The sequence below is a fragment of the Melospiza georgiana genome, chromosome 1 (assembly GCF_028018845.1).
Source record: "Melospiza georgiana isolate bMelGeo1 chromosome 1, bMelGeo1.pri, whole genome shotgun sequence".
NCBI classification, from domain to species: Eukaryota; Metazoa; Chordata; class Aves; order Passeriformes; family Passerellidae; genus Melospiza; species Melospiza georgiana.
The window spans coordinates 129,612,254-129,638,326 of record NC_080430.1 but is presented as its reverse complement, the minus strand read 5'-3'; the positions used below and the strand labels follow the sequence as shown (position 1 = coordinate 129,638,326).

The window sequence follows — 26,073 nt, the reverse complement described above, 5'->3', positions numbered from 1 at the left end:
CACTAGAAAAACATGACATGTTTGGAAAAATCACCTGCCAAGTTCTATATATTTGAAACCCAGACAGTAGCAGTGATGCTGAGCCTCACTCTGGAGGTTAACCACAATGCAGCAGCCTTCATTTTAGGGTGTTACACCCCTGCATCCATCTTTCCCCACAGCCTATGCAGCACAGCTCTCTCAAAATGGGATGAGTATCAGACTCAAAGGATTATGTAGATATTTCTTCAGAGCATAAAACTAAGCCAACACTCCTGATATGAGCTACTCCTTTGATTTGTATCCAAATTCATGCATTTACAAAAAGCATAACCAAACAGACCCCCACTAACCTCCACCCTCCTATAGTTAAGTGTTCCTTAGTCAAAATATTCAGATTAAACAAGGCAACCTTCTGCTCTCCAGATATATAAATACATATATATAGGTGAACTTGAAGGATTTGAAAAAAGAACAAGTTTACCTAAATGCTGATGTATTTGAGACAGTAAATAATGACTCTTAAATGAAGCAGTTTTGATTTCAGATTGGCTAAAATTAGTAATACTAATATAATACACTGAAATGATAAATAGTGCAAAAGCACACACAAAGATCTGGTACATGCAACTTTGTCCACTGTGATTGTAAAATCAAACTCTGTAACTTCAGTTTGAAATAACATCATGTATCTTGAGACTGAATTAAATCCAGATGGCGTTTTACAGAAAAATTGATTGTTGAAATGAAAAAATTAAAAGAAAAAAAAATCATAGTAGCAAAGGCTATTTAAGTCACCTTTATTTCTGCTGTTACACTAAGTAGTTACTGTTCACCAAGAAAAATCACATACACCTATCTCTGTTGAAGCTAAATTCTTCTGTATCAAGATTAAGCCTGTGCCATTATCCTCAACAGCCAAATTACAACCCCCTATAAACAGAGCTGTACAAATTGAAGAAGCGCTGTAACTGAACAGCTATGAAGAGAGAGCTTTTTCTAAACTACCTTGAGTTAAAAGGTACAGTGGTACCTCTTAATGAATGCTACATAAGCAGCCTGGACAGGGTATTTTTCTTGAATCACAATTATCAAGGGCAAGAGATCAACAACAGTTCCTGTATATTATGTGTTTCTAAACACTCTTTATCATGTGTGTTCAACTTGCCTTACTTTAGACAATGTATGTCACGACCAAACATCCTTTCTTCATCCTACCCCAACATTTCTTCTCACCCTGTACCTTACAAAACTGTCCCTTGTCCTGAAGTTACCCTGCATTATTCTTCACTAAGTTATGCTTCTTATTGACCAAAATAAGGTCACTATATGCTTTCAAGAACAAACTGGTGCTGCCTCCCATATCACCTCCCTAAAAAACCACTTAGCAATGGTACTTTGACTACTGAGTACAAAAAATAAAAATAACCTTCTTCATCTACAGATACTGAAGCTGGAAAATCTATGATGCCTTCTTGGAATGACCCTTTCTGATAGCACATTTTATGACAGTCCCAGCCAGTGGCCCACTTCCTGCAAACACCTAAGCACAGCTGAGCAGAAACAGAAACAAGCTTTCACTGAAGATGCCATGTGTCCTGCTGAGCCTCAGTCAGGCTCCTCTGCCAAGCCTGCAGGAGAGAAGTGGCAAAGGCCACTGCCTGCCTACCACGCCTAAGGGTAATCCATGGTTATGGTGTTACAGCTCAGAGCAGGGCATGTGGAAGACCAACAGAAAAACAAGTACTACTACTCTTCAGATAAACTACATGATCTACAAAGGCTCCTTCCAACACAAACCATTCTATGATAAAAGCCTTAGTTCAGTATGTAACCCAAAATACTTTATTGAATTACTTACTCGTGGGCCACCTGCATTTAATGAACCAAAAAAACCCAATCAGTTAGGAGCCTTCTCAGTCTTTTGACCCATCATTTACAACCTCATCTCTTGAACACTTTCCTTATATTTGTTAAATTAATGTGCATTTAGAATAAAATGCATCAGCTGAAGGAATTTAAAGCTGTATCCACAGCCAAAAGCTACACATGCATAGGTATATGGCCAAACTGCTGCCAAGCTCTCCTGTACTGCAGAAGGATCAGTATTCAGTATACTGAAAGTACCAAATGAAAGAAATACTTTCTGTAATCTCAGATGGACATGAGCATGCAAAAAGGACTAGATGTGTTTTTCCGTCATTTATAACTCAGAGTCTATAAAATTAAGTTTCTCCTGTAGTTTCTTTTCTATCTGTGCACCATGTGTTCTCCAACCACCGCTAAATCAAACTACAGAAATTCAAATTTTCTCTTCCTGAGAAGACAGGAAGAGCACATGTGCACTTCAATTTACATGAGTGAAGGAATGAAAGTGAAGAAAACAGTGGAGCAAAAGGGAAAAAAAAAAAAAGAACAGTCTAACAGTTTGAAACTTACCCCCCCCAGAACAGTCTGTGAAACACTGAGTTATTGCTACCAGGAATGCTTCAAACTAAGGTGGAGCACAGCTCAGAACATACAGTCCACTGAAGTCAGGCAACTATTTGTAATATCTCCAGATCCAGTAAAAATGCAAATTAGCAGTATCCTTCCCAAATTTCTACAATACCAGTCCCAGCTTTTACAGGTACCACCATTTTACTATTTTCTGCCTTCTGACAGTTTAGTTTGCAATCACTACATCCCTTCCATTAGATACATGCATGAAATAAAATTAGCTTGTGCACCAATATGTATTTGGATCAACTACTTGGAATAAGATTCACAAATCACAGTAATCTCATATTTTCCTGTCTTCACTGACTTTTTACATTGTGTATTGCACTTTGACCATTAGTTTTTGTCCTACACCCAGCTGCTGCTTATTTCCTTGACAAAGGGCAACATGCAACTCATGACAGAAAGCAATTTAAAAAGTATCATGAGAAGGGATAATACTGAAGGGATAGTACTTTCAGGAATTAACTGATCAATAATCTCCAGTGTAGCTGAAGAATCTCTAGAAGAGTTACTGATAAATTTTATATTATTTATTTTTAAATCAACCGTTTGGCATTAACTAGTTAGGTTTACTTTTTTTTCCCCTTATTTCCTTAGGGTTAAGTACTGGAGCTATCAGAATTTCAGGTGATGATTTGTAAATCAATTTCAAATGTGGAGCACGATGCCATGTATCCTTTATGTGAGGGATGGATTAAACAACCATTTATTTTAATATAAAATTACACATGCAACACACAGAAACACTGCCATATAGGCATCAGTCAGGATTTTCTACTGAAGGCATGCAGAGCAACAGTAACAACCTTTATTGCAGGTTCCAGTAACAGAAGAACACTTGCCACAAAGAAGATACAGTTAATATATCTAAAATTTCTAAGAGTGAAAGCCAATGTTCAGAAAAATGAGAAAGTGTTGTATATGCAAACACTACAGTGACATAGGTAATTTCTCTAATTAGGAATAAAAATGACTAACAGATGAAACGATACTGAAACAGTGCATATTTAAATGTTTAACAATACACAATCCAGAAATAAGCACATACAATTTCAATGTAAAAGTAGATAAAGCACAGAATTTGCTTACAATACTCAATGCTATTATTTTACGTGGCACCATTTTCATTTTAGACCAACTGTGATGCAACTTTATTCAGTAAACTAAGACAAAAGCTAAAGGATCAATTCTGCAATGGAATAATTTTATGCAGGTTTTAGACTTTTTTTTTTTTACCTTTTGCAACAACCAGTATCCACCTGCTTAGACAATTATTCTTGAGTATAAAATAATAGGAATGGTGCTGCTGAAAGTCTGCACTGTACATTCAAAACTTGTCTAACACTGTCTTCTATTAATCACTCTCTCACCTTGTCCTTTCCTTTTCTCCAAGGAACTTTTTGTACAACATTTAGTTGCATGACACTTTTGAAAAACAGGTCTTAAATTTATTTTTGGTGAATAAAACAGTCATGAAGCTTCCAAATCCACATTTGCTCTAAAAAGCCTAAGCTCAAAAGTTAATCAGCACTTGAATGAACATCACATCTACTTTTATTGCCATAAATAGGGCCACAAAGGTGATCAGAGGGCTGGAGCACCTCTCCTGTGAGGAAAGGCTGAGTGAGAGCTGTGGTTACTTCAGTGCCTAAAGTTGGCCTACAGGAGAGCTGGAGAGGGCCTGCAGTGACAGGACAAGGGGAATGACTACACCAAAAGAGAGCAGGCTTAGTTTGGATACCAGGAGGAAATTCTTTGCTGTGAGGCTGGTGAAGAACAGAGATGTATTCTCCCCATAAAAATGCCCCATCCCTGGAAGTGTTCAGGGTCATGTTGGATGGGGCCTAAAGCAACCTGGTCTAGTGGAAAGTCCCTGCCTACAGTAGGTGAAATAGATGGTCCTTTAATAGCACAGGCCATTCTATGATGATATTCAATTTGTAACACTGAACTAAAAATCTACAAAGACAAATGTCCTCCTACTTTCACGTTTTTTAGCATTGTAATTACCTCCAAATCTAAAAAAAGTCTGCATTCTTTCTTCAAAAATTGACTATTACAATCCATACTCTAAAAATCTAAGTTTGTACATCAGTAAATGCTTTGAATTTACAAATTACAAATCTATTAGCTTCTCTACCAAAACATAATACATTCTTTATTTCTGATAGTTTTATGGCATGAACGTGGGATTTGTCTACATTAGTATTTTGTTTCAGGTAAGGGACATGTTTCTGAATGTCCTGATCTGCTCCACTTCCTGTTCTTTCATGCACATTACACTGGGGCCCTGGAATCAGTAAACTGGATTTCTTTTAGAGAATATGCTCCTATTTGTAATGGATACTGAGGTTTCTGGGCCACACTAGACCTAGTCCAAGAAAAACCCTTTAGAAACATATACAGCACAAACTTGTGTCTTCAGCATAACTTGTTTTGCTCCTCAAATCCCCTCTTGCCAGGCCGTGGGATGCACCAAGACAAACCCCAAGCATGTCCTCTACTCACCACAGCTGCAGGAAGGCTCCACCTCAATTTCAGGAATAAGCTCAGCCTCTACAGCCGTTCAGTGTAAGCTACACAAGTTCTCATTCTGGATTCACTAGGCACTGCATACATTATTCACCAATATTACACCAGTTGTGAATGCCATTGCAACACACATAAAAAATTGTATAAAATTCCCTATCATCTGTGATGTTAGCATAATACAAATTTCACATACATGCTGCCATCCAGATGATGCTTGAGTCTCAAAATAGAGCCCAAAGCACCATCAGGAAACATCAAGCAAATGTTTGGAAGACGCTGCAGTCTACAAATGATTCACATTATTGTGTCTAAGTCACTTTCCACTCTTCTTTGTATTTTGAGTCTGCTACCATTAAAATACATACTTTTAAAGTAGCAGCTACACTGATTTGACTGAGGGATTTTTGTGTGAAAGTTTCAGAACAAAAAAAAAAAACCCAAAACAAAATAGTTAAAGCTGCTCAGTTGTTGTTTTAAAAGGCACGGACAGAAAAGAACCTGACATTATTTTTTATTCTCAGTCAAAAATTCCACAAACTATTTATAGGCAGCTCTAATATACTTGGCAGCAAGCAGTGGAAATTGAAAATCTAGCAGAGACACTGGCTCAGCTTCAACAAGATTCCTGATTTAAAGTACATAAGTAGTTCTATTCATGTCACACCCTACCCTACTTCTGCCCTGCCAGGTATAAGGGAGGTTACCTGACTGACCACTGCCTGAAGGTTGTACATGTTCTCAGGTGGTAATCTAACTTTGCATCAGACAGAGTAGAAAAAAAACCAGATTACCAAACCAAAATCAAACAATTCAAACAGTGAATTCAGTCACCTAAATTACAACTAAATCTCAATGAAAAAAGTGAGGAAATCAGAGGAGAAGGGATAGATCCAAACTAGCAGGGGAAGCTAGAGAGACCATACTGCCTACCCATCCTTAAATGAGTTATGTCCATTATGAGGGTTAGAAGCCTATTCTTAACTGATTAGACCCTATCACTAATTTGAATCTAACACTTTGCCCTCCTATTTGGAAACTTCCACTGCTATATTACTTAAAAAAATAGAAAAATCCCAAGTTTCTAGCTATTTTAAACAGCTATTGAAAGTATTAAAACACAGTTATGAAAGAACTGCTTAGCCCACTTGTACGTGTTCAATGGCTATAGCTATCCTTTTCTAAAACCCCATTTCAGAATTTAAAATACGTCATATTTGAGAAGTGCCAGACTAGGGGAAAATTTTGATGTGTGGGCTGCACAGTGCTTATACAGTAGAAAGAAGAGCAATGCAAATTTGATTCATACTCTTCACATGCTTCGTACTTTTCCCTACTGGTTTCTTTAAATTACGGCTGCAGTGAAAAAAATTGGTTTTGTTTTTACATCATGCTAAATTATTTGTCATCTTGACTCTTTGTAAGTACAGGAACAAATGCTAGCACACAAGCTATGTAAAGCTGGTGCATTGTATTTTAAAAAATTAAAATCAAAACCCCATAACCATATACAAACAAAAAGAAGATTTCACTACTCTGTCCCAAGTTAGATGCTAACAGCAGGACTTCATCAGGTCCTATATTCTTGAAATAAAATACTGCTGGTTATCCTCTTCTCCTCTCAAAATTTGGGCCTGTGCCATCCTGAAAAAATGCTAACAGAAGAAATTAAATCATTATTCATAAATAATAACTGCAACCATCAAAAACTTATAAGGTTGAATATAATCTCCTATTACTCCATGAATCTCTACCAGGAACCCACAAAACATCCAAGCTTCTGGTTCCAGACTACAGCATGACTCAGATTTACAACTGATTTTTTTTTTCCAAAAAAGACTGAAATAGTGTAGGAGTACTTGATATTGGAGGGTGGGGGAGAATCACAAGGGTTTTTGAAAAGAAGGAAAACACTGCTCTACTGCTGCACATTTACTAGTGAGCCTACATGTCATGTGCCAAAAAAAAAAAAAGGCCTAAGATACATCTAGAGAATAATGGTTTCAATATCCAGAATGCTAACTGGATTAATAAAATAAAGTTACAACATCAATTTATTTCAAGCCTTTATTCAGCAGAAAGTCGAAGATATCACAATCCAGACAGAGATCAAGGAGAAAATTTCATAGTTCTGATAGAGGCAAAAATAGGGGATTGAGAAATCAAACCGTAATTTCCAGATCTGCTATATTCTTTTTGGAACATTGGCCTGAGCAAACCAGGGAATACTGGAATCAGTAGTATAGTTCTGCTGAGCTTTAACTCCACCTTTATGACAGTAACAATAAGTTAGAATTAACTGCAACACATCCAGATGAATGTAGTGACATAAGTGACTTGAAAGCAAGCAGTTTACTAGGAAGGGCAATGAAGCAACAGTATATTTACAGCACATTTTGCACATATATCAAATATAAAAATCATAAAAACACTGCATGTTTATTGCATCTAAGAAAAATATCCTCATCTGAAAGATAAAACTGTTTTCTTTCCTTCTTCCTATTATTACTAGAAATAGAACTTTGATTTTGACAACTTTTTATACTTTTTAATGTGTTTTGTTTTCTTACTGATAGAATTAAAAAGCACTGTAAAGTTCTTAAAAAAATTAGTTTCCTTTAATGTATGAAAAAGTTCACTGAAATTACAGACCTTGCAAAGACTTGTGCAGACTTGTTTATGCATAGTGTGGTACCTGGAGGTTTTAGACCCCACACACCTATTGACACTGAAACTGAACTTAAACCAAGTGTCACGCTGTCTGCCCAGCTACCTTCCAGTAACACAAGACATACTCTTGGTCCCTTGTTAATGCTTCACTGAACTAATTAAAATGTAGAAGTAACATTGCACAGTGTAACTCTGCACCCATTGTGCACCCCGTGTGAAAAAGCACAACCAAAGGGGGAAAGGGGGTGCACTGCATCTAAGGCAGTGCACCTTTTTTCCCTGTCACTTCAACATGTGTGAAACAATACTTTTTGTTAATCGCATGCAAACAACCTTGTGCAAAATTAATTTCATTATTTATTACGAGCTATTTGATCTACTCTGGTTACAGCAGACAGAAGTGGAGATGTCACTGAGTTTAAAGGTAACCACAGGAGCTTCTGTTCTCGCTACGGAAAAGCCATTGAATTGACACCGTTCTTGCTCTAACAATGTCCACTGGGAAATTTCAATTGCTACGATAGGAAAGGTTATTAATTAGCTACATTAACTTTCTAGAGTTGTCTAAACAGTGCTGCTTATTAAATATCCTCAGGACTCAGGAAGAATTAGAGATGAACTTGCTACAACTTGATGGTCATAACATACTGCATTCCTCAAAACCTACTGTGAATCGCAACGAGTAAAAAAAGACAAGACATTAATAGAAGATAGATGGCCTGCAAGACATGATTTTACCCAGATTAGTAGTTTCTTTAAATAAGAATCAGATCTTGAAATTGCTAAAGCATACTCCTAACATTAACATGTGTGCACATACTTAAATGGATACACTCAGCACCCATGAAAGTATTCTGTACAGGGCACCATTGATATTTTTAGATTCTTTTTTTCAAATAGACTTGATCCATCAAAGCAAACATGATAAGGGAAATGGCCAATAAAATTTATGATTTAGTAAAAATTATTTTGTCTCCAGTGTTTTATGCAAGATCTATATTCTTGTTTGAGAAAACTCCACTACAGCTACTGCATTAATTCAAGTCATTGATTCCAAACAGGAAAGTCCTGAGAGCCTCATGGATAATTTTTTAAGTCTAGAAACTGTCTATATGTATTCAAAAAAATTTTAAATCAATAGACAAATAAATGCATATCACTAAGACCCAAATTCTCTCCCTCTCTTTGAAAAGATCTTTTCCTTTCTTCCTCCTTCCCTTCCATGCTATTTGCTATAAATCCTGTGATTCTTGTCCCGCAAGAATAATGCTGGTGCTGTACCTCACACGAGCATGAGTACACTTGTTTTATTTCAAACACCATGGAGTATCTTAGAAATAAATTTTCAAAATAAATTTGTGATAAATTTGGAGTCTTCTTTACTTGGCTCATGATACAGTAACATATCACTGCATGGCTATTTTTCCTGTAACATTACAAATAAGCTTTTCTCATTATTATAGCTTTATTGTGTCAGGAACTGCACAAACAAGAAAAACAACTCTTGCTCCACAGCCCTCATTGCTCTGTAAAAACTGGAAATCTCAGCCCACCATGTTCCAAAACATAATCAAATCACTGTGCTTTACAGGAAGCACATATGATGACTTTGTGTTTCCCATGGACAGAACTACCCAGGTGATGGGAAGCACAAAGGAAAGAATGACTAGCCTTGAGTAATGTTCATAAGTGATAAAGCTATTGGGACTAAAGAAATACAGAACAACAGCAGAGTAAAACCAAGTGAAACAGAACTGACACACAGCTATCCTGTACTAACAACCATCCCTTCATTGCGCTTCACCTTCCCGCTCTCTCCCAAGTCACTGAGAACAAAGTACAAAATTCTGAGCACCAAAGCGAAAGGCTTGTCCCCTTCATGAAACGTTTGGAAATCCTGAATTACATTAATTGTCCTGGAGGTAGTAACAGAGACAAGAGAGAGTACGTGAAAACACTTCTAATACAGTAATTCTAAGATAAGCACAGTTAACGTTACCACCTTTACATGCACTAGAAACAAGTGCACTTCTGACTGCCAGAATACTGTTTCTCTTATTGCACAGGACTGTAGGGTACCGCAGCCTCTTGCCATGGGGGTTCCCAGTAGTTAGAAAAGATAAATATAATCTTCTATTATTAGTCACTACAAACATCAGTGTTGCATAGTACGACTCCACAACTGCAAAATAAAGAAAAATAAAATCCTTTCTGTAGAGCTAGATAAGCATCTGACTAGATAGACAGTTTGAGCTGTACTCTACTGCAGTTCAGTAGAGTACCGCTCAAGCTCAAGACAGCCATAGTATACCTAACATCGGTTGAAGAGAACACAACAAAGACTGTTTCAAAACACTTAAGTACGTAATTTTCCACTATCAAACTACATTCCTGAGACTCACAAATTACCCCTGAAAATCTCTAACTGTGTTAAAGTAGACACACAAGTAATTTGTTATATGGATTCTGGTTTTGGCTTTTTACATAGCAAGTATTTGTCATAGAAACTTAAGGATCACAATTACTCACAGATGACACCGCTTACAAATGAAGGCTTGTTTGTATGACCCTAAAGGCACTTTCTGTGCCTACTCTCAGTAGTTGGTAAGAGAAAGTCTCACATTTTATTGGCCACAAACCCTCAAATTTTATTATATTACAGCAGCTCTAAGCCTTCAAGAATCTTTCATTCTTTTCTGTAACATGAAATTTGAACTACATCCAGATTTCCTTCTTAAATATGCGCAGATATTCCCATCTGTCTGTCAACTACATCCATGTAGTCCTGGGCAGCAGAACCATAATTTCTATCAAAGTGCTTTGCAAAGAATTGGAAACATCTATAAAATTCATGTTACATGTTTATCTCAGAGCCAAATTAACTCAAATATGGTGGTACATTGCACACTGAACCATCATGTTTTAGAGGCAATTTCACTGCAATTCAAAAGAGCAAAGAGGTTTTCAGGAGTCAGATAGCTGAAATGGGTTTACAGAGGTGTGAATTGGCCCACTCTCCCTTTTTCACGGAAAAGCCTATGGAGATGAATGACAAAGAAATAAGCTTCCTCCTTTCACTGAAACACAGCCATACTTGGAACCATATCATCTCCCTCAGCTTCAACAAGGCCAGCACGAGGCTGCCCATTTCTAATACTCCTGTTCTCAGGCTCACCCACATGCCTATCCCACCAGCAGAACTAGGAAAGGAGGTTCAAAGAAACTTGCCTACTGGGGACGAGCACTGGGAAAACCAAAGAGCACCATTCTGCAGTGTTCTGAAAAACCATACCAAACCATCAGTTCCTCGGGGGGAGGCAGAGGGGGGGAAGCAGGCAGCCAGGAATAACAAACACACACACACAAACACGCACACATTTGCTCTAGGGCAGGCTTCCAACGACTAAAGCACAAATAGGAAGTGAGGTTTAAACATAGTAAGAGGAATGAACACCTTGGAGAAGAGAATGCCATCTAACAGGTATTTCCAAAATGCTTATCACCACATACCCTTACATTCATATTTATAATTACCTTCCAGTATGCTATCCCTACACCGAGTACACCTCACCTCTTTGACACAAGCTGTTCAGATCTATGCTTTTTTTGATCAAAAAACATTCTCACTACTTGTTTACACAAGTCATTAACTTCCTAAGGGTATTTTAAAACAACCATTTCTTTCTGCAATCCAGCTTCCTAAAAAGAACTTATTAAAATATATAGGATAATGTTAAAAAAAAATTAACTCTCTCTGTGGATAACCCTGACAAGCAGAATTCTGATAAACACCAGACGACTGAATGTCAAGTTACGTAATAACTGCTTGCTCCTTTGTCCATCCAGTTCACCTCATCCTCCAAGAGACACTTCAGTTGTTTAATCTGAGAATATTCACTGTTACCCAACAATTTAACTATCAATTCAAGCTTCACTTCCTGTGGATCACTCAGCTGTGCATATCGGCACACTCCCTACAACTTCCAAACACTTTGGACTATTTCTACGTTTGGCAAAACATTTCTATATGTATTCCAACATATAGGGATTCATTGTTGATTTGTTACTAAGTGTAACAGATTCCACAAAGAATACACTAAGCCATGATAAAGAAAGTTCTACCTCTGCTTCCAAGAAAATGTATGTGGTCTGAAGGAGCTCTTTAAGCGGCAGCAGCAGATCATCACTAGAACTCTTAAAGCACTCTGCATGCACTCACTTAAACACAGCTGAACTATACAATAGACTGTGTTTCTAACAAGCAGATGAGAGGAAATCAGTTGTTAGTAACAACTGTAAAACCAGACAAGGATAAGAGCTGGAGTTTTAAATAAAGTAGAACAGACACTGCTCTGAAAGTAACCTATTTCCACTTCCATAACAAAACTCAGCAACTGGGTATTTCCCAGAAGGATGCTGTTGGCATTTAAATAATTTAGGACAACTCTTCATTCTCTATCTTCCGTCTAAGGGCCAGACTAATCTTCCTACACTGAGAATTGAGACTTCTCTGCAGAGGAGTTCAGATCATTAAGTCATGCTCCCGTTGCCTCGCATTCCTTTAATAAGCCTGTCTTTTCCCACACCGACTCTGCCTTAAATTACACCAAATCAAGATTCCCTGGTTCACTTGCACAGAATCAGTGCAGGATCAGAGATGTGGAGTAACAAACTCTATGCACGCACAACCATGAAACAGCTACTTATTTTCTGTGCTTCAGTTTTTACCTTGCTCAACATACTTTACAGGAATACTGTCAGTATTAGTCTATCTTAATAATTAAACTTTATTTAGATAGTAAAGGGCTTTTAGAAGATTATGCAAAGAATATATCAAAACAAAAATATTTACTGAAGGTTTACTACCAACTCTGTCACATCTTGGAGCACAGTAAATTCACATGTAAGTGAAGTTTACAGCATGCTTTTGGAGTAAGCCTGTTTTTGAGAAGAAAGCTCAGTACCAGCAAGTCACCACTAGGTACATACATACTCCTTTATAAAGAGAGATCACATGAGAAGTTAACAGCCAGCTAGGGAAAGAAACAACAGCCATTTGTTGGGACACTCATTCAACCTGTGTAAGACAAAAAAAAAAAAAAAGAAAAAAAAGAGTGTTTTTTTGAAGAAAGAGATGAAGAATGCTTTGGAAAAAGAGCTAAGTGAAAAATACATTACTTTCTTATGTTAATACCATTTACCAAACTTGACAGGCAGTTGTATTCTTTTGGATGTAGTCTTTTCAATGCACATGAAAAGCATTGTTACACTTTTGCATTGATGAAAGCAGATTACATCCCTTACAATTCCTTACTGGTAACTTTGTCTAATGAATAACAATAGTAAATCACAGTTTAAGGGCATTGGCTTTGCTGTGTGTTGGCTCTTTGAGAAACAAAAAGGGTATCTCAAGAAGAGGTTCAGTTCTGGGAAACAAGTATAAAGAAAACATGGAATATTTCATTGTACCAGAGTTTTTCATTCTTTATCTGTTATTGATGGTAGATATATACACAACTTTCTAAAATTAGGGAGAAATTTCAAGTTGATAGAGATTACAAAACTGAAGAGTAAGGCTTATTTGTGATAAAGCCGATGTTGTGAAGACAGCATACTTGCAAATTCTTACACTGTTCATACTTCACTCTGATTGTTATCGACTTGACTATTTATCCCCTTTTCTTTCTGGATCATCTACAGAAGTACTCAGAGGCTCAGCACTGACATTACATGGTAACTTTCAGATGGAATCTGCCATTATCAGCGTTAGGGCAACAAGACAATGTGATTTCTCAAGACATTTGTGTATTCATTCGAAGTACTTGAGCTGGTTCAGTCCCCAGAAGGTAACTGGTTAGGCTTACTGTGCCTAAAGGCAGCCACACTGATGGCATTTCTGTTGGCCTTTGTCCTCACCACTGTACAGGTGTCACAAATGCTTTGGGTTTTTTGAATGCCACAACAGGTGATACTTTATTCTGCATCTGAACAGTTCTAAGGTTCCAACAGCTATGGCTTTCCTTTTTAGGAAATGTAGCTGGGAGAGCAGGTTTCAATGCATTAATTCAGCTGTAAAATAAAGGGTAAAAAAATACTTTCATTTTACATACATTTCACTCTATTAAAAGCCAACCTGATAACAAAATTCAGCACTTGCTCCTACAGCCTTTTTAAAGGGAGGCACTGTATTTTAAAATAGCAAAAAATGTGACACAGTATGGTGACAAGTACAAGATCAATGTCAGACATAATGCCTACATGTTCAAATTCCTATTTATCTGCCTTTATATAATGAAGTATATTGCTAATTTAAGTACATATCATTCCTGTTTAAGAGCAGATTTCCAGATCTGGGAGAAAAGCACTCCCAGGACAATGGAACTCTAAAGTGCAAATCAAACTCTGATTACCTGTCTAAATAAATTTAAGTATCATCAGGACCCTTCAAAAATACATCAAAGTACAATGTATTTCTGTACAGGCATAAAGGAGTTGCTTAGTAAGAATCTAACGCCATGATCCTTATGTTCAGTAATTTATACACCACATTCAAACAAGTTTAAAGCTAGTTCAGACCTCCTTGCAACCACAGTAACTCATCTCCCTCAAAAAAATTGTTTGATGTGATCATTTTAGCTGAGCAACACACATGCCTGAGAAACTGCACATTTATTTCAAAATAGATACTTAAAGCACTTTATTGGCTCTCAAATGTGCAGTATGGTCAGTAAGACTTGAGATTAAAAACTTAAACTTAGCTTTATTTTAATCATCAATCATTTCTGAAAGCTTTTATATTTTATGCCGAATTCCTTCATGACCAACACTTTCAACTCAGATAGACCTCCTTTGCAAAGCTTCAAAATACAGATGGTTTCAGAAAACTAGTGAAAGGAAGTCAAACACAGACCTATTAACTTAATTTTCACATACATATTCCTGGCTCCCATGCTGTTACTTAACATTTTAAGACTGATGTACAGCTGAATATTTCAAGATATTAATTCAAAAAAAGTCACTATCAAGCACCAATAAAACTTTCTGTTCTCTAGGAGTGAGGGATGTCTCTCAACCCCCCAGCAATGACTTTGACTTTACTCTCTGGGCAGATTTGACTTCAAGGATGTCATCATTTTGTAGGACAGTTGCACTGCTGCTCCTACTAATCTGCACGATTAGGATGGCTTATTCCAGGAAAACTCTTCATGAACCTTGAAAGCACCCATATTGGGTTTACATGGCCAGGTTTTGGTAGCAGGGGGGTGGTTACAGCAGTTGGCTTTCCACAAGATCTGCTGGAAGCTTGCACTGTGTCCAGGAGAGCCGGGAGATTCCTCAGCAGATCACGGTGCAGCCAGCCCGTGGTGAGGCAGCTGCGTCCCTGCAGCCCATGGAGGAGCACAGGGATGCAGAGATCCACCTGCACTGGTGGAGGAGACCCACACTGCAGCAGGTGGATGTTCAGAGGAGTCTGTGACACCATGGGAGGCCCATGCTGGAGCAGGCTCCTGCCAGGGATCTGCAATGCCATGAAGAGAGAAGCTCACACTGGAGAAGGTTTCCTGCTAGGACTTGTGACCCTGTGGGGAATCCAGGCTGGAGTAGGCAGCTCTTTAAGGACTGCACCCCAATGAAGAATGGCCCATGATGCAGCAGTTCCCACTATTGCCTGTGGAGAAGTGGAGAAGTTCACAGAGAACTGTCTCTCGTGCAAGGAGACCTACCCTGAGGCAGAAGGAGGACTCCTCTCCCTGAGCAGCAGCAGGCATGAACTGGGATGAACTGACCTAAGCCCTATTCCCTGCCTCCCTGTGCCACTGGTTGAGACGAGGTAGAGCTAATAAAGAGGGAAGGGTAGGGGACGGTGTTTTAAGGTCTGTTTTTACTTCTCATTTTCCTGCTCTAATTTTGTTAAATGCAGTTAATATCTCTCACTCGAGTCTGTTGGGTCTATGACCATATATGGTGAGTGAGCTCTCTTAAGGACCTTATCTCAACCCATCAGCCCTTTGTTATACATTCTCTACCCTGTCCAGTTGAAGAAGGGAGCTAAAGAGTGGCTTTTGTGGGTGCCTGGTATTCAGTCAGAATCAGCCCACTACAGCTCTACACACAAGCTTTGCAATTCCAACTGACAGTGGGGAAAGTGGACTCTGTTCCTCAGTATGGCAAGACAACAAAGGGATAGTTCTTTCCCTCAGGCCTTACTCATCTACAGTGTAAAGGCAAACGGCCTCTGTACTATCCCACATTTCCACAACAGATGAGGAAAACTGGAAAGCTAGTATTGAGGACCTAAAAAGAGGTTAGTAACATTATCTCTCAGCTGTGGTATATTGGATTGTCATGTGCATGAGAACTGTGAATCCACTGAGGCTTTGTTACTGTATGCATAGATGACAGACACAACAGATAATTTAAAATCTGGAATTGAAGTGAGACAAACTACATGACACCTAGGCAACAGGCACTGGAAACAGCATTAGCTGGATGAGCAACAACAGGGAGGTAGGTTATTAGTAGCTGGACTCTATAAACATGCAGCTCCCAGGCACATCCTCCAGTAAAGCTGCTGGAGTGCAGAAATGCCAAATGCCAGTATCAGCCAGAAAAGGGATCACAAAAATGGAAGCTTAAAAATATTGACAAAAACCATTCGCTGAATTACAAAATGTTCAAAGATCTCTACTAGTTGTTTATTCACTTATTTGCTAAACTACAGGTCAAATGCAGGAATCTAATGTTCCTGTAATACCCCTCTGCCTGAGAATACTTGGACAGCCAGAGATCAAGATCTCAAGCAATTTCCAAGCTCTTTCTGCATTCAAAACCTTTTCTTTCCTTGCCCATAAGAGTAACCTTTTAGACTGATTAGATGCTCACTCAGGCACCATAATACCCTCAAAATAAAAGAATGGTTCCTTTCCTTCCCTCTATTTGCCCAACCTCTTACAAAACAGCTGTTCTTGTAGACATCTTGGCCTCCTATTCCACTCTGAAAAACATTTCTGCCACCTTTAGCTGTGAATGTGCCTTAACAAGATATCCCAATCTTTCCCTCCCTTGCCATGCCAGCTCCTCTGTCATCATGAATCTCTCCAACCACAGACACCAGCTGAACTTTAGCCATGGAACTGACTGGTTGTTCAGTACCTTTAGATAGGAAACATGACAAATGGGAGGTGCCCTGACAAGGAAGCTATTTCTGCTAATTATACAATCACCCAAATCCATCCCCGTCAGTGCTTCCAGCTGCAAGTTGCTGTGATCAAGAGTCATGTGTCTGATGTCATTCATCTTCCTGACTCAGGAGTAGACATCTCTCTCAGGTAACTTTAACTGATGTTTAGATCATGGAAAGGACATATGTTCTTCCTCCATACCTTTAAAAAACTAAAAATCGGAAAAAATGAAATATGTATTCTCTCAAGTCCAGCTACAAATATTTCAAAGTTGTTTAAACACACATTTTGAGTTAAATCCCTCTGCACTCTCCCTAAGCACTTCTCTAGAAGACAGCAAATGGAAAAATGCAATTCTTTGGTAAAATGAAGGTGCTTTTTTTGTTTGTAATATTGTTGTATTTACTATAAGTAAATACAACAATATTACAAACAAAAAACCCACCTTAATTAGGACTCTAAAATGAATCTCTGTTTGAAAATTACTCTGTTGAATTCTATGTGCAGGAAATAAAGAAAGGGAAGGTTAAATTCTCCACTTAAATCTATGTGATAAGAGAAGCACATATACATGGATTTGTTTACTGCATGTGATGTATTCATTATCTCAGCCCTAGTTACTACAATATCCCTAATGGAAGCTTTTATTTGAGCTATTCCATACAATTTTCTAGAAGGAAAACACCCTACCAGAGAATACTAATTCATTGAATGATAATACTCTTTGTGAAGTGTAGGAAAAAAGATATTAAGCAAAGTCTTATTAAAATTCATATACAGCTAAAATCTAGAAGTCAGAGCATATGAATGTGTGTGCCTTCTCACTACAAGGCACATCAAACAAGATTTCATTTTTCTGTGGTACACTGCTTGCCTTCAGTTATTGAAAAGTTCTTTCTAAAGAAGCAGCTCCTTAAATGAGTAGGATCATTAAATTTTCAAGATACACTATTGACTAGAACAAAATTATTTCTAGTAACACTAGATATAAATTAGAAGAAAATATTATTTTTTCCACAAAGTAACTATTCTCACAATCCTTCTGTACTTACAGAGGGACTTCTCTCTATCTCCCAATACATGCATACAAAGCTGGAGTAATAAAACCAAGATACAGGACTCTCTAGCAGACTAATTTTTTCTTAACTTTTAAATACAAGGAACTTCATTACAGACACTTTTACTAGGTGCCAAAGTGCGCTCACACTGCTTGTTAGAGGATCACTCTACTGTTATATGGCTACAACTGACTTTGCATGTCTGCTCTGGTTACCCACAGCCAGTCCCAGGGGCTTCCACTTCGCAGAGGAAACACCTGCAAGGTTAAGCAAAGGGTAGTCATGAATCACACACAATCACATGGGTGAAACATGCAGTTTCAATGTATATAGTTCAAATGTACTTTCCCCTCACAGAGAAACAGTGTCCAGGACAGTTCACTAAGTTCACTAGTTCACTTTCATTGCTTTGCGGAATTTATGATTTACTGAGTGTAACCACATTGAGCTTTCTTGCACAACAAAATTTCCGTGACCAAATAAATGTACCTGGGAAAGTTCTGTAAGTACCAAAACTCACAAGATGCTTAAGTGAGAGACCACCTTGATTCAAGGTACTAAACCAAACTGGTTTGTGTGACTCCCTTCCCCCCTTTAAAACATGCTCTACTTGTAAGCTTTCTTAATTTTGGGGAGGCTCTAATTTTGCTTGCTAACTTCCTGACTAGTTACAAAAAGTTGCTCCTCACTAAATAGCTGAGAAAGATATACAGAAATTCCCTCATAACCTAAAATTCAGTGTCAAATAGAATAGCAGGGAAAAAAATCTAGTACATAGCTATTAAATATGCTAGCCTTGATAAGAAGACACCACTACCATAATTACAAGGTATCAAAAGTTAACAGTATGTCCTAATTTAAAGCAGCTGTTCAGAGAAACAAGTCCAAACCACAACTTAGATTAGGGCGTTTTTGAAGCATTTGCACTGATCTGCCAATTATGCTGAATTCAGTAGTTTTAACTTAGATACTCACAAGAATCAATAGTGTATATTTCAAAGCAATTGTAAAGCTCTGCATAATGAATCATCAGTGAAGTAACAACTGCATCAAAAAATCAAGCATAGGGAACAAAAAAGTAACACAGAACAACACAAATACTTCACAATACTTCAGAGTATGGTATCATACAGCCTGCTATAAACCAGTCTGAGCATTTATTTCTACTGAGGGGATAAACACAGGAACTCAAATCTACAACCAAAATTTTTAGTACCCAATGCACTGGTACTCAGTGTTTTCTTAAAACCATGTAAACTATGGAGGCTCAATTTTGCCAACCAGCAAACACCTCAAGTAATAACTGGCACTGCAAAAACACCACAGCTAGTAATTCTGAAATGCATACAAGCTAAAAACATCCCAGGGTGTCAACAAATCACACTCTCTCAATTACTGCCTAGCTAGATATCTCAGCTGTTCCAGTATTTTAACATAATCATTAACTATCTGGGACAGTATAAATGGAACACTAAAACTAGAAAATGCAGAGACATCTAAGTAAACAAAACCACACTATTTACACAGTACAAACAGTACCCATGAATTTTTCAAAAACCTGTAAGGAAATTAGTGAATAATACTTAGTCAGTATGGAAATAATGTCTACACCTTGGGAAACTTGAGGAATTTGGTCAAAGGTATATTTTGTGTGAAGGAATGTACCTAATATACCAAAGGCACAAATTTTAAAAATTTGAGATCTGCTAACAAATCACAACAATGATTTTAAGTTTTAGCCAGACCAAGTACAAAACAATAAATATTTAGTGCTTAGTTGAAAATAATACTGATACAATTTACATCTATTTGGTATTAAAACAGCAGTGACTGAAGTAAATGAATCAAATAAGTTCACCTGTAGGGTCCTTCCAACACCAATGCAGTAGAGCTCTTCCTCTCCTAGCAGTGACAGAACAGATGAAAAAGCCATCCTCATTACATGCTCTGCTCTGATGACAGGAATGGAGTCAGATGGCTTCTGTCATGATTCTGGTTACAAGTACACCTCTGCTCTTTCTCTGGCTGACAGTATTCTCATTTACTGCATAATAACAATTACACCGACTACCTTATATTCAATTTTCAAACTTTTTGCTATGAAGTTGTTTAGGATATGGGGTTTTTTTCTCCCCTTGAATGAAAGTTGCTTTAAATATTATCCACATGACCTCACAGACATTTTGATTATAGATGCAATATTGGCTCTGAACAGTCAGTTGAATGTGTACATACTTGAACAAGTTGACATATGATTAACTTATTAGACAACATAAATTTCTACAGTGTTAAAATTAGGACATGTTCTCTTAAAAGACTACAAAACTGTTCTAATAAATTAAATGCAGTGGTTTTGCCAATAATAAGATTTACAGCTTAGCAAAATATCTGTTCAGTATATCACAAAATATCACTAAAGACTGAAAGTCAAGAGTTTAAGATATAATAATTTATTAAGTCAAGTGATTCCTTTAGGACAGTCTGTTCTGGCTTTAGAGTTCAACTTCTTTAGAAAATTGAATAAACTGGCTGGCAGACTTTAATTGCTTACATGATTCAAGCTGTTATTTCAAACAAGGTGAATGAACCCAAAAAACTATTTATTCTTCCTCTTTCACACCATCATTAGCAAACTGACACGCAAGTAAAGTTTGGGTCCTGACAAGTGAACTTTTATGACAATTCTACTTCTTCCTAAGAAGAATTTGGTCTTCCCTAAGAACCAAATGAAGTATGAGTTATATACACAGTATAGTTATCCCTTTCAGCAACATCTGTAGTACAGAAACCTGGAATGGTTCTAATCCAAAATTAAATGTTTTAAAACTGATATAGGTGTTTTTCTTTAACAGAGTAAAATAATATCAGTAGCACTGTAGTCTCAGTAGTCTAACATAAAACATTGTTTCAATCACAATTTTGGGGAATAATTCCTTTATGATCTCTACTAATGTTCAGTCATTAGTGCTTCCAAGGGAACCCACCAAACCAAAGACCAACCTAGAGATAAGGATAATTAAGACTGACCTTCTCTGATGCCATTTCTACCTTGGAACTCTTTTAGTGTCCCTGTCCTACTACTGAAAATATTTTTTTGACTAACATTTACACCTGGAAGTCAGAAGCAGGGAGATTCATCTACTGTACCGCTGCACTGACTGCTACCAACTGTACAAAACTTTATAGAAATTGCCCGTAGTCTTCTGCTCAGTGTGACAGAAATTCAAATTAATATATCTGGGTGACAAATACAGTCAAGACTATATAAAATTTGAATTTCCAGAAAGCTGAAGAAGCCAAATATCCATGTTTCCAGACTCAATTCCAAAGGAAGGCATGTCCTAACTTCTGCACTATACCAGCTAAGAGAGTTTTCATAACTCAGCCTCTGCTCTGAACACCAATCCCTCACAAACTGGTCCTGAAAGTGCCCCATCACAGTACAATCAGATATGAACCACCATCCTGTCAAGAATTAAATAAAAATCAAACAAAGTGGTAACATTACAAATTCAATTCTCTAACTGAAGCTCGTGTTACAGCAAAAACAAGAAATAAGATGAGCATGCCTGGAGGTACTTCAAACACATGTAGATGTGTCATTCAGGGACGTGGTTTAGTGATGGACTTGGCAGTGCTGGATTTGCAGTTGGATTCTATGATCTTGAAGGTCTATTCTAACCTACACGATTCTATGATTCCAAGATTTACTTAATTTACAGCTGATCAATCATGGAACTTTGGTTTGAAAAATACTTCCCTCAAGAACAGGACTGATTTCTAAAGCAGTATTTTTTCCCCTAAAATAATTACTTGCACAACATATGGTTCTATTTTAAACTCAGATAACTGTTATGGCCTTTGAGATAAGCAGAAATGCCTTAATATTTGTCCCAGTAAAAGCTAGGCCAGGATTATATAGAGACACATAAAATCAATTACTTCTTGGATATAAAACTCTCAAGGCCAACAGGAAGGCTGGAAATATAAACCAAAAAAATACTGTTGCCCAATGCCCTACCAAGCTGTAATTCTTGTTAGTCAGTGCTATTCCAATATTTCACTCATCAGTATTCCTCCTTCTCAAATTTTTATAATTACAGTCATCATCAGAAAGAAGGTTTGAAAAATTCACCAACTACAGGGAAACAGAAACATTCTCTGGAGAGCTCAATGCCCACATAACAACCTTGGTGAATTTAGTATTTTAATTAGCAGAAAATTCTAGACATTTTAGCTGTGCAACTACATAATGGAAGGCAACTGAAGTGATGCACCATTGCTTTCCCAGGCATGAATTTACCTTGGGTACTGCCTACTGCATTCAAAGCCTTAACATAATGATACCTGCAAGGCTCTGCCCAGCATCAACATTACAGTCCAGAGCTATGCTGACAGCAGTCTTGATCAAATTCATGTCAATACTAAATCAGTTTGGAAGAGCAAAAAGCAGTTGTACAGGAAGTCAAAATGCTTTAATAGGATATAGCTCCCAGTCTCACTTTTTTCTCTCAAAATAAATAAATGGCTGAAATCAAAGTGAAAGCTAGAGAAAGCTACACAATAAATGCTTGCTTTTGTTTCAGATACTATAGCCTAGGGACGTTAAAGCTCCTTTCCTTTGAGCAGTGAAGAATTTAGGACATTTTAAACAAAACCTGTTAAGAGAAACTAATTCCTCATGAGGATGAAGTGACACAGTATGCTGATCAAAATCAGAAGCACCTTCTCCTTCCTGGCAGTGGCACTAATGGATGGTGATGTGTTTCTTAGCAAGGCAGAAGAAACTTATGAAGCCTTCTTGGCTGAACTTTCAAAAGTCTTGATTAAAGGTCTGTGAATAGCGTTATCCAGAAAAAAATTTAATTTGGTTGGTTTTTCTCTAACCAAAGATTATGCTTGTGATTTAAGTTTTTGTAAGGGAAACGCTGACAGTAACACCTAAGTTACAGTATCACAGTTTGAAACTTTTTACTTAGATCAGGCTGATGAGGAATATCACACTTATAATTTTGACTTTTAATTTCAATTCTGTGATGAATATAATAAAACCAGAACACTGAGTTTGATAAAAAATCTTTTCACAGGAATTAATTTTTTAAGTACATTAACTCTGCAAACAGAAGAACAGCTTAATATATCGAAACTTGAGATTTTTGCTACCACTTCCTGCTCCACCATTAGCTAACTCCTTTTCAGTTGTGTTTGTAATTTACCTTTTGACATGAAATTCTTTTGCTTTACTTAATATGCATTTAAGACTAGTCAGTACCCCACTTTGTTCATGCAAATATACCCACTCAAAAATTAAACTTTACCAGTTTATCTATTTGGTTACAGGTACTGGCATAGCTGTAGCTCTGTCTGAAGAAACCTTCCTTACTCTTCTGCTCATGTAAATATGAAATGGGAAACAATCCTACAAGATTATGTAGTACATCTACATTTTTAGAGTTTGGACTGATTGTTACAGCACAGGCACGTCCTGGACATAACACTTTGCAAAGGCAAATCTGAAATATCTTGATGTTCCAAATACCAGCTTGCTTTTTTAACAGTGAAAGAGATTCCAATTTCTGATGTTCAATCGTTTGTTTAGGGCAAAGGCATCTACTTCAGGAACTGCTGAAGCAGGGCCCTTGCTGCTGTCCTCCTCAGGGCAAGGCACATGCCCAGCTCTGTGCCAAAGGCTGCTTCTCCTGCTGGAGGCCCACGGACACAACCTATGCTCCACTTCATAAAACAAACACAACTCCCTGAGAAAACATGAGACGACTCTCTTTGTCAAGCATCTGTGTTTTTGATCCGTCATGTGTTACTGGGCCACCTTTACACTGTAAAAACCAACCTCAGTACATTTACACAAATATTTTTCATTAGCAGTTCTGCTTTAAAGATGGGTTTATATCCAGGAATGAAATCCTCTTCGGGCATGAACTGCGGGTAGGCTGAGCAGAAGCAAAGGTCCCTGGAAGGTCTTGCAGGCCTGTGCTGATGTGTCACAAACTCATCACCAGTGCCAGCCCCCGACTCCGCGGCCCGGAGGGGCCGCCCTGCCCCCGACACCAGGCCTCGTCCGCCCCGGCCGGACGTGGAACATCTCCCAAGCATCCATCCCTATTATCCACAGGCAGCGATTACTCGTGACTCAGAGGATTTGGGGCTGGCTTGTTTGTGCGGCCCCGCGCCAACTCCGGAGTTCCCGGCACCGCACATCTGCGGGAGAGCAAGCCCAGGGCAGCTGGGCCAAATCCCAGAATCCCGGCCGCAGTTTAAAGGACTTCCCAGAGGAGATTTCCGTCCATCCCCACAAATAATAAATAATTAAATAAATTAACAACAAAAACCCCCAAACAAAACAAACAAAAACCCCCGGAGCGTATTTTGGAGCAGTCGAGTTCGAAGAAGGAGACGGGGCTGGGGGCAGAGAAGGGAAGTACGGGGACAGCAGCCGGCCGTGCCGGCGGTCCTGAGCGGCTCCAGGGACCCCGCGGCGGCCGGCCGGGAGAAAGGCCGCTTTGTTCCCCCTCCCCCGCGGCCGCCTCCCGGCCCGCGAGCCGGCGGCGGACGGGCGGCGTCACTGCCCGGTACCTACCGCAGCAGGAGACGACGAGGAGCAGGAGTTGCGCTGACCTCCAAGCCGGGGAGCCCTCTGCGCTCCCCCAAGGGGCCATAACACCCGCCCGCGGGGAGGCGGCGCGGAGCCGGAGCTGCCACCGCCGCGCCCCCGACACGGAGCCGGAGCTGCCGCCGCCGCAGGAGGGGCCGGCGGCGCCTCGCCCCCTCGCCCGCCGGAGCCGCCGCCTCGGGGAGCGCTAGCGGCCCGCACGCCTCGGCCGCCCGCCCGTCCGCCGAGCCATGAGCCGCCACCGCCGCCGGCCTCGGCCTCCCTCCCCGCGCGCCGCTTCCTCCTCCCGGCTGGGCTCCGCCGCGGCTGCGCACTGCCGGCACGAGCGCATGGAGCCGCTCCCGGCAGCCGCGGGCCGGGCGGGCGAGCGGGGCGGAGCCTCGCCCCCAGACGGCGGGGGCGGCCCCGAGCCGCGGCGCTCGGTTTAGCACCGCCCTGCCCGCTCCTCCGGCTCCTCCTTCGGCACCTCCTCCCTCCCCTCCCACCCCGTCGGGACAGCCGCCGCCGAGTTTTGGCCCGCCCCGTCCCAGCGAAGCAGCCGCCGCCAGCCGCCGGGGCTGGGGCCGCATCCGGAGGAGGGAGGGTGAATGTGCCGGCGGCTGAGCAGCCCCGATCCCCGGCCCACACGGGACACCCCAGTGCGTGTTTGAGTGCCCTGGCTCTCCGCCCTGACTAAAACTGCCTGGATCCAAGCGCAGTCTGTAAAGCACAGGAGTACTCTGGCAGCTGGCGGCTGCTGTGCTTCTGACCTCCAAATCTGCATTTCAGCAGTGAGACCGAAAAATTACCGTGGGAGCACAAAAAGCACAACTGTACATGCAAAATTATGGACCCCATATAAATTCCTTGTGACACTTCCTGTTCGATTACAGTTCCTGTTTTCCTGCTGCATAGTTACCTGTTGTCAAAAGCAAGTGGGATTCACAGCGCAGTTTTGATTTTTTGCTTTAATTTTGCCATGCCTGTTGCAGACCATGAGAAGTGTTTATTGACCCTGTTCCACTAGAACCATATTTTTGGAATAACAAAGTATTGCCATTCCTGAGGAAAGCAAAACTTACTTTGGTAAGGCTTTACAACTACACCTTGAAAGCAGACGTGTTGAGTCAGACCGGAGTTCTTGCTCCACAAGTGGTCATTGCTATGGAGAGCACTCTATGCTATTCTTCTCATTCATCGCAATTTTTTATAGAATCATGAAATCATTTTGGTTGGAAAACACCCTTAAAATCATTGAGTTCAACTGTAAATATAGCATTGCCAAGTCCACTACTAAACCACGTGCCCACATGCCACATCTACAAATCCTTTAAATATCTCCAGGAATGGAGAGTCAATTACTTGCCTGTTACAGTGCCTGACAAGCCTTTCTGTGAAGAAATGTTTCCTAGTACACAGTAACTTTTTCTGTCACAACTTGATGTCACTTTCCTTCATTTATTGTTCTGTGATTTCTCCTGCATTTGTTTCCAAATCCCCATCTATTTGGGAAGGAAGAGAAATATGTTGGGGGATGTCTCATTTG

The 26,073-nt window shown here is 39.4% G+C and overlaps 1 protein-coding gene across 1 annotated transcript in view; it reads right to left on the bottom strand.

Annotated features, from left to right (window-relative positions):
- LRP12 (LDL receptor related protein 12) overlaps positions 1-24,671 on the bottom strand; it is a 49,776-nt gene extending 25,105 nt beyond the window's left edge. Inside the window, exon 1 of the mRNA XM_058035699.1 lies at positions 24,516-24,671. Within this exon, the coding sequence (XP_057891682.1) occupies positions 24,516-24,594 (79 nt within the window). The 5' untranslated portion in view covers positions 24,595-24,671. The remainder of the gene's footprint in view (positions 1-24,515) is intronic.
- Positions 24,672-26,073: the final 1,402 nt, after the last annotated feature.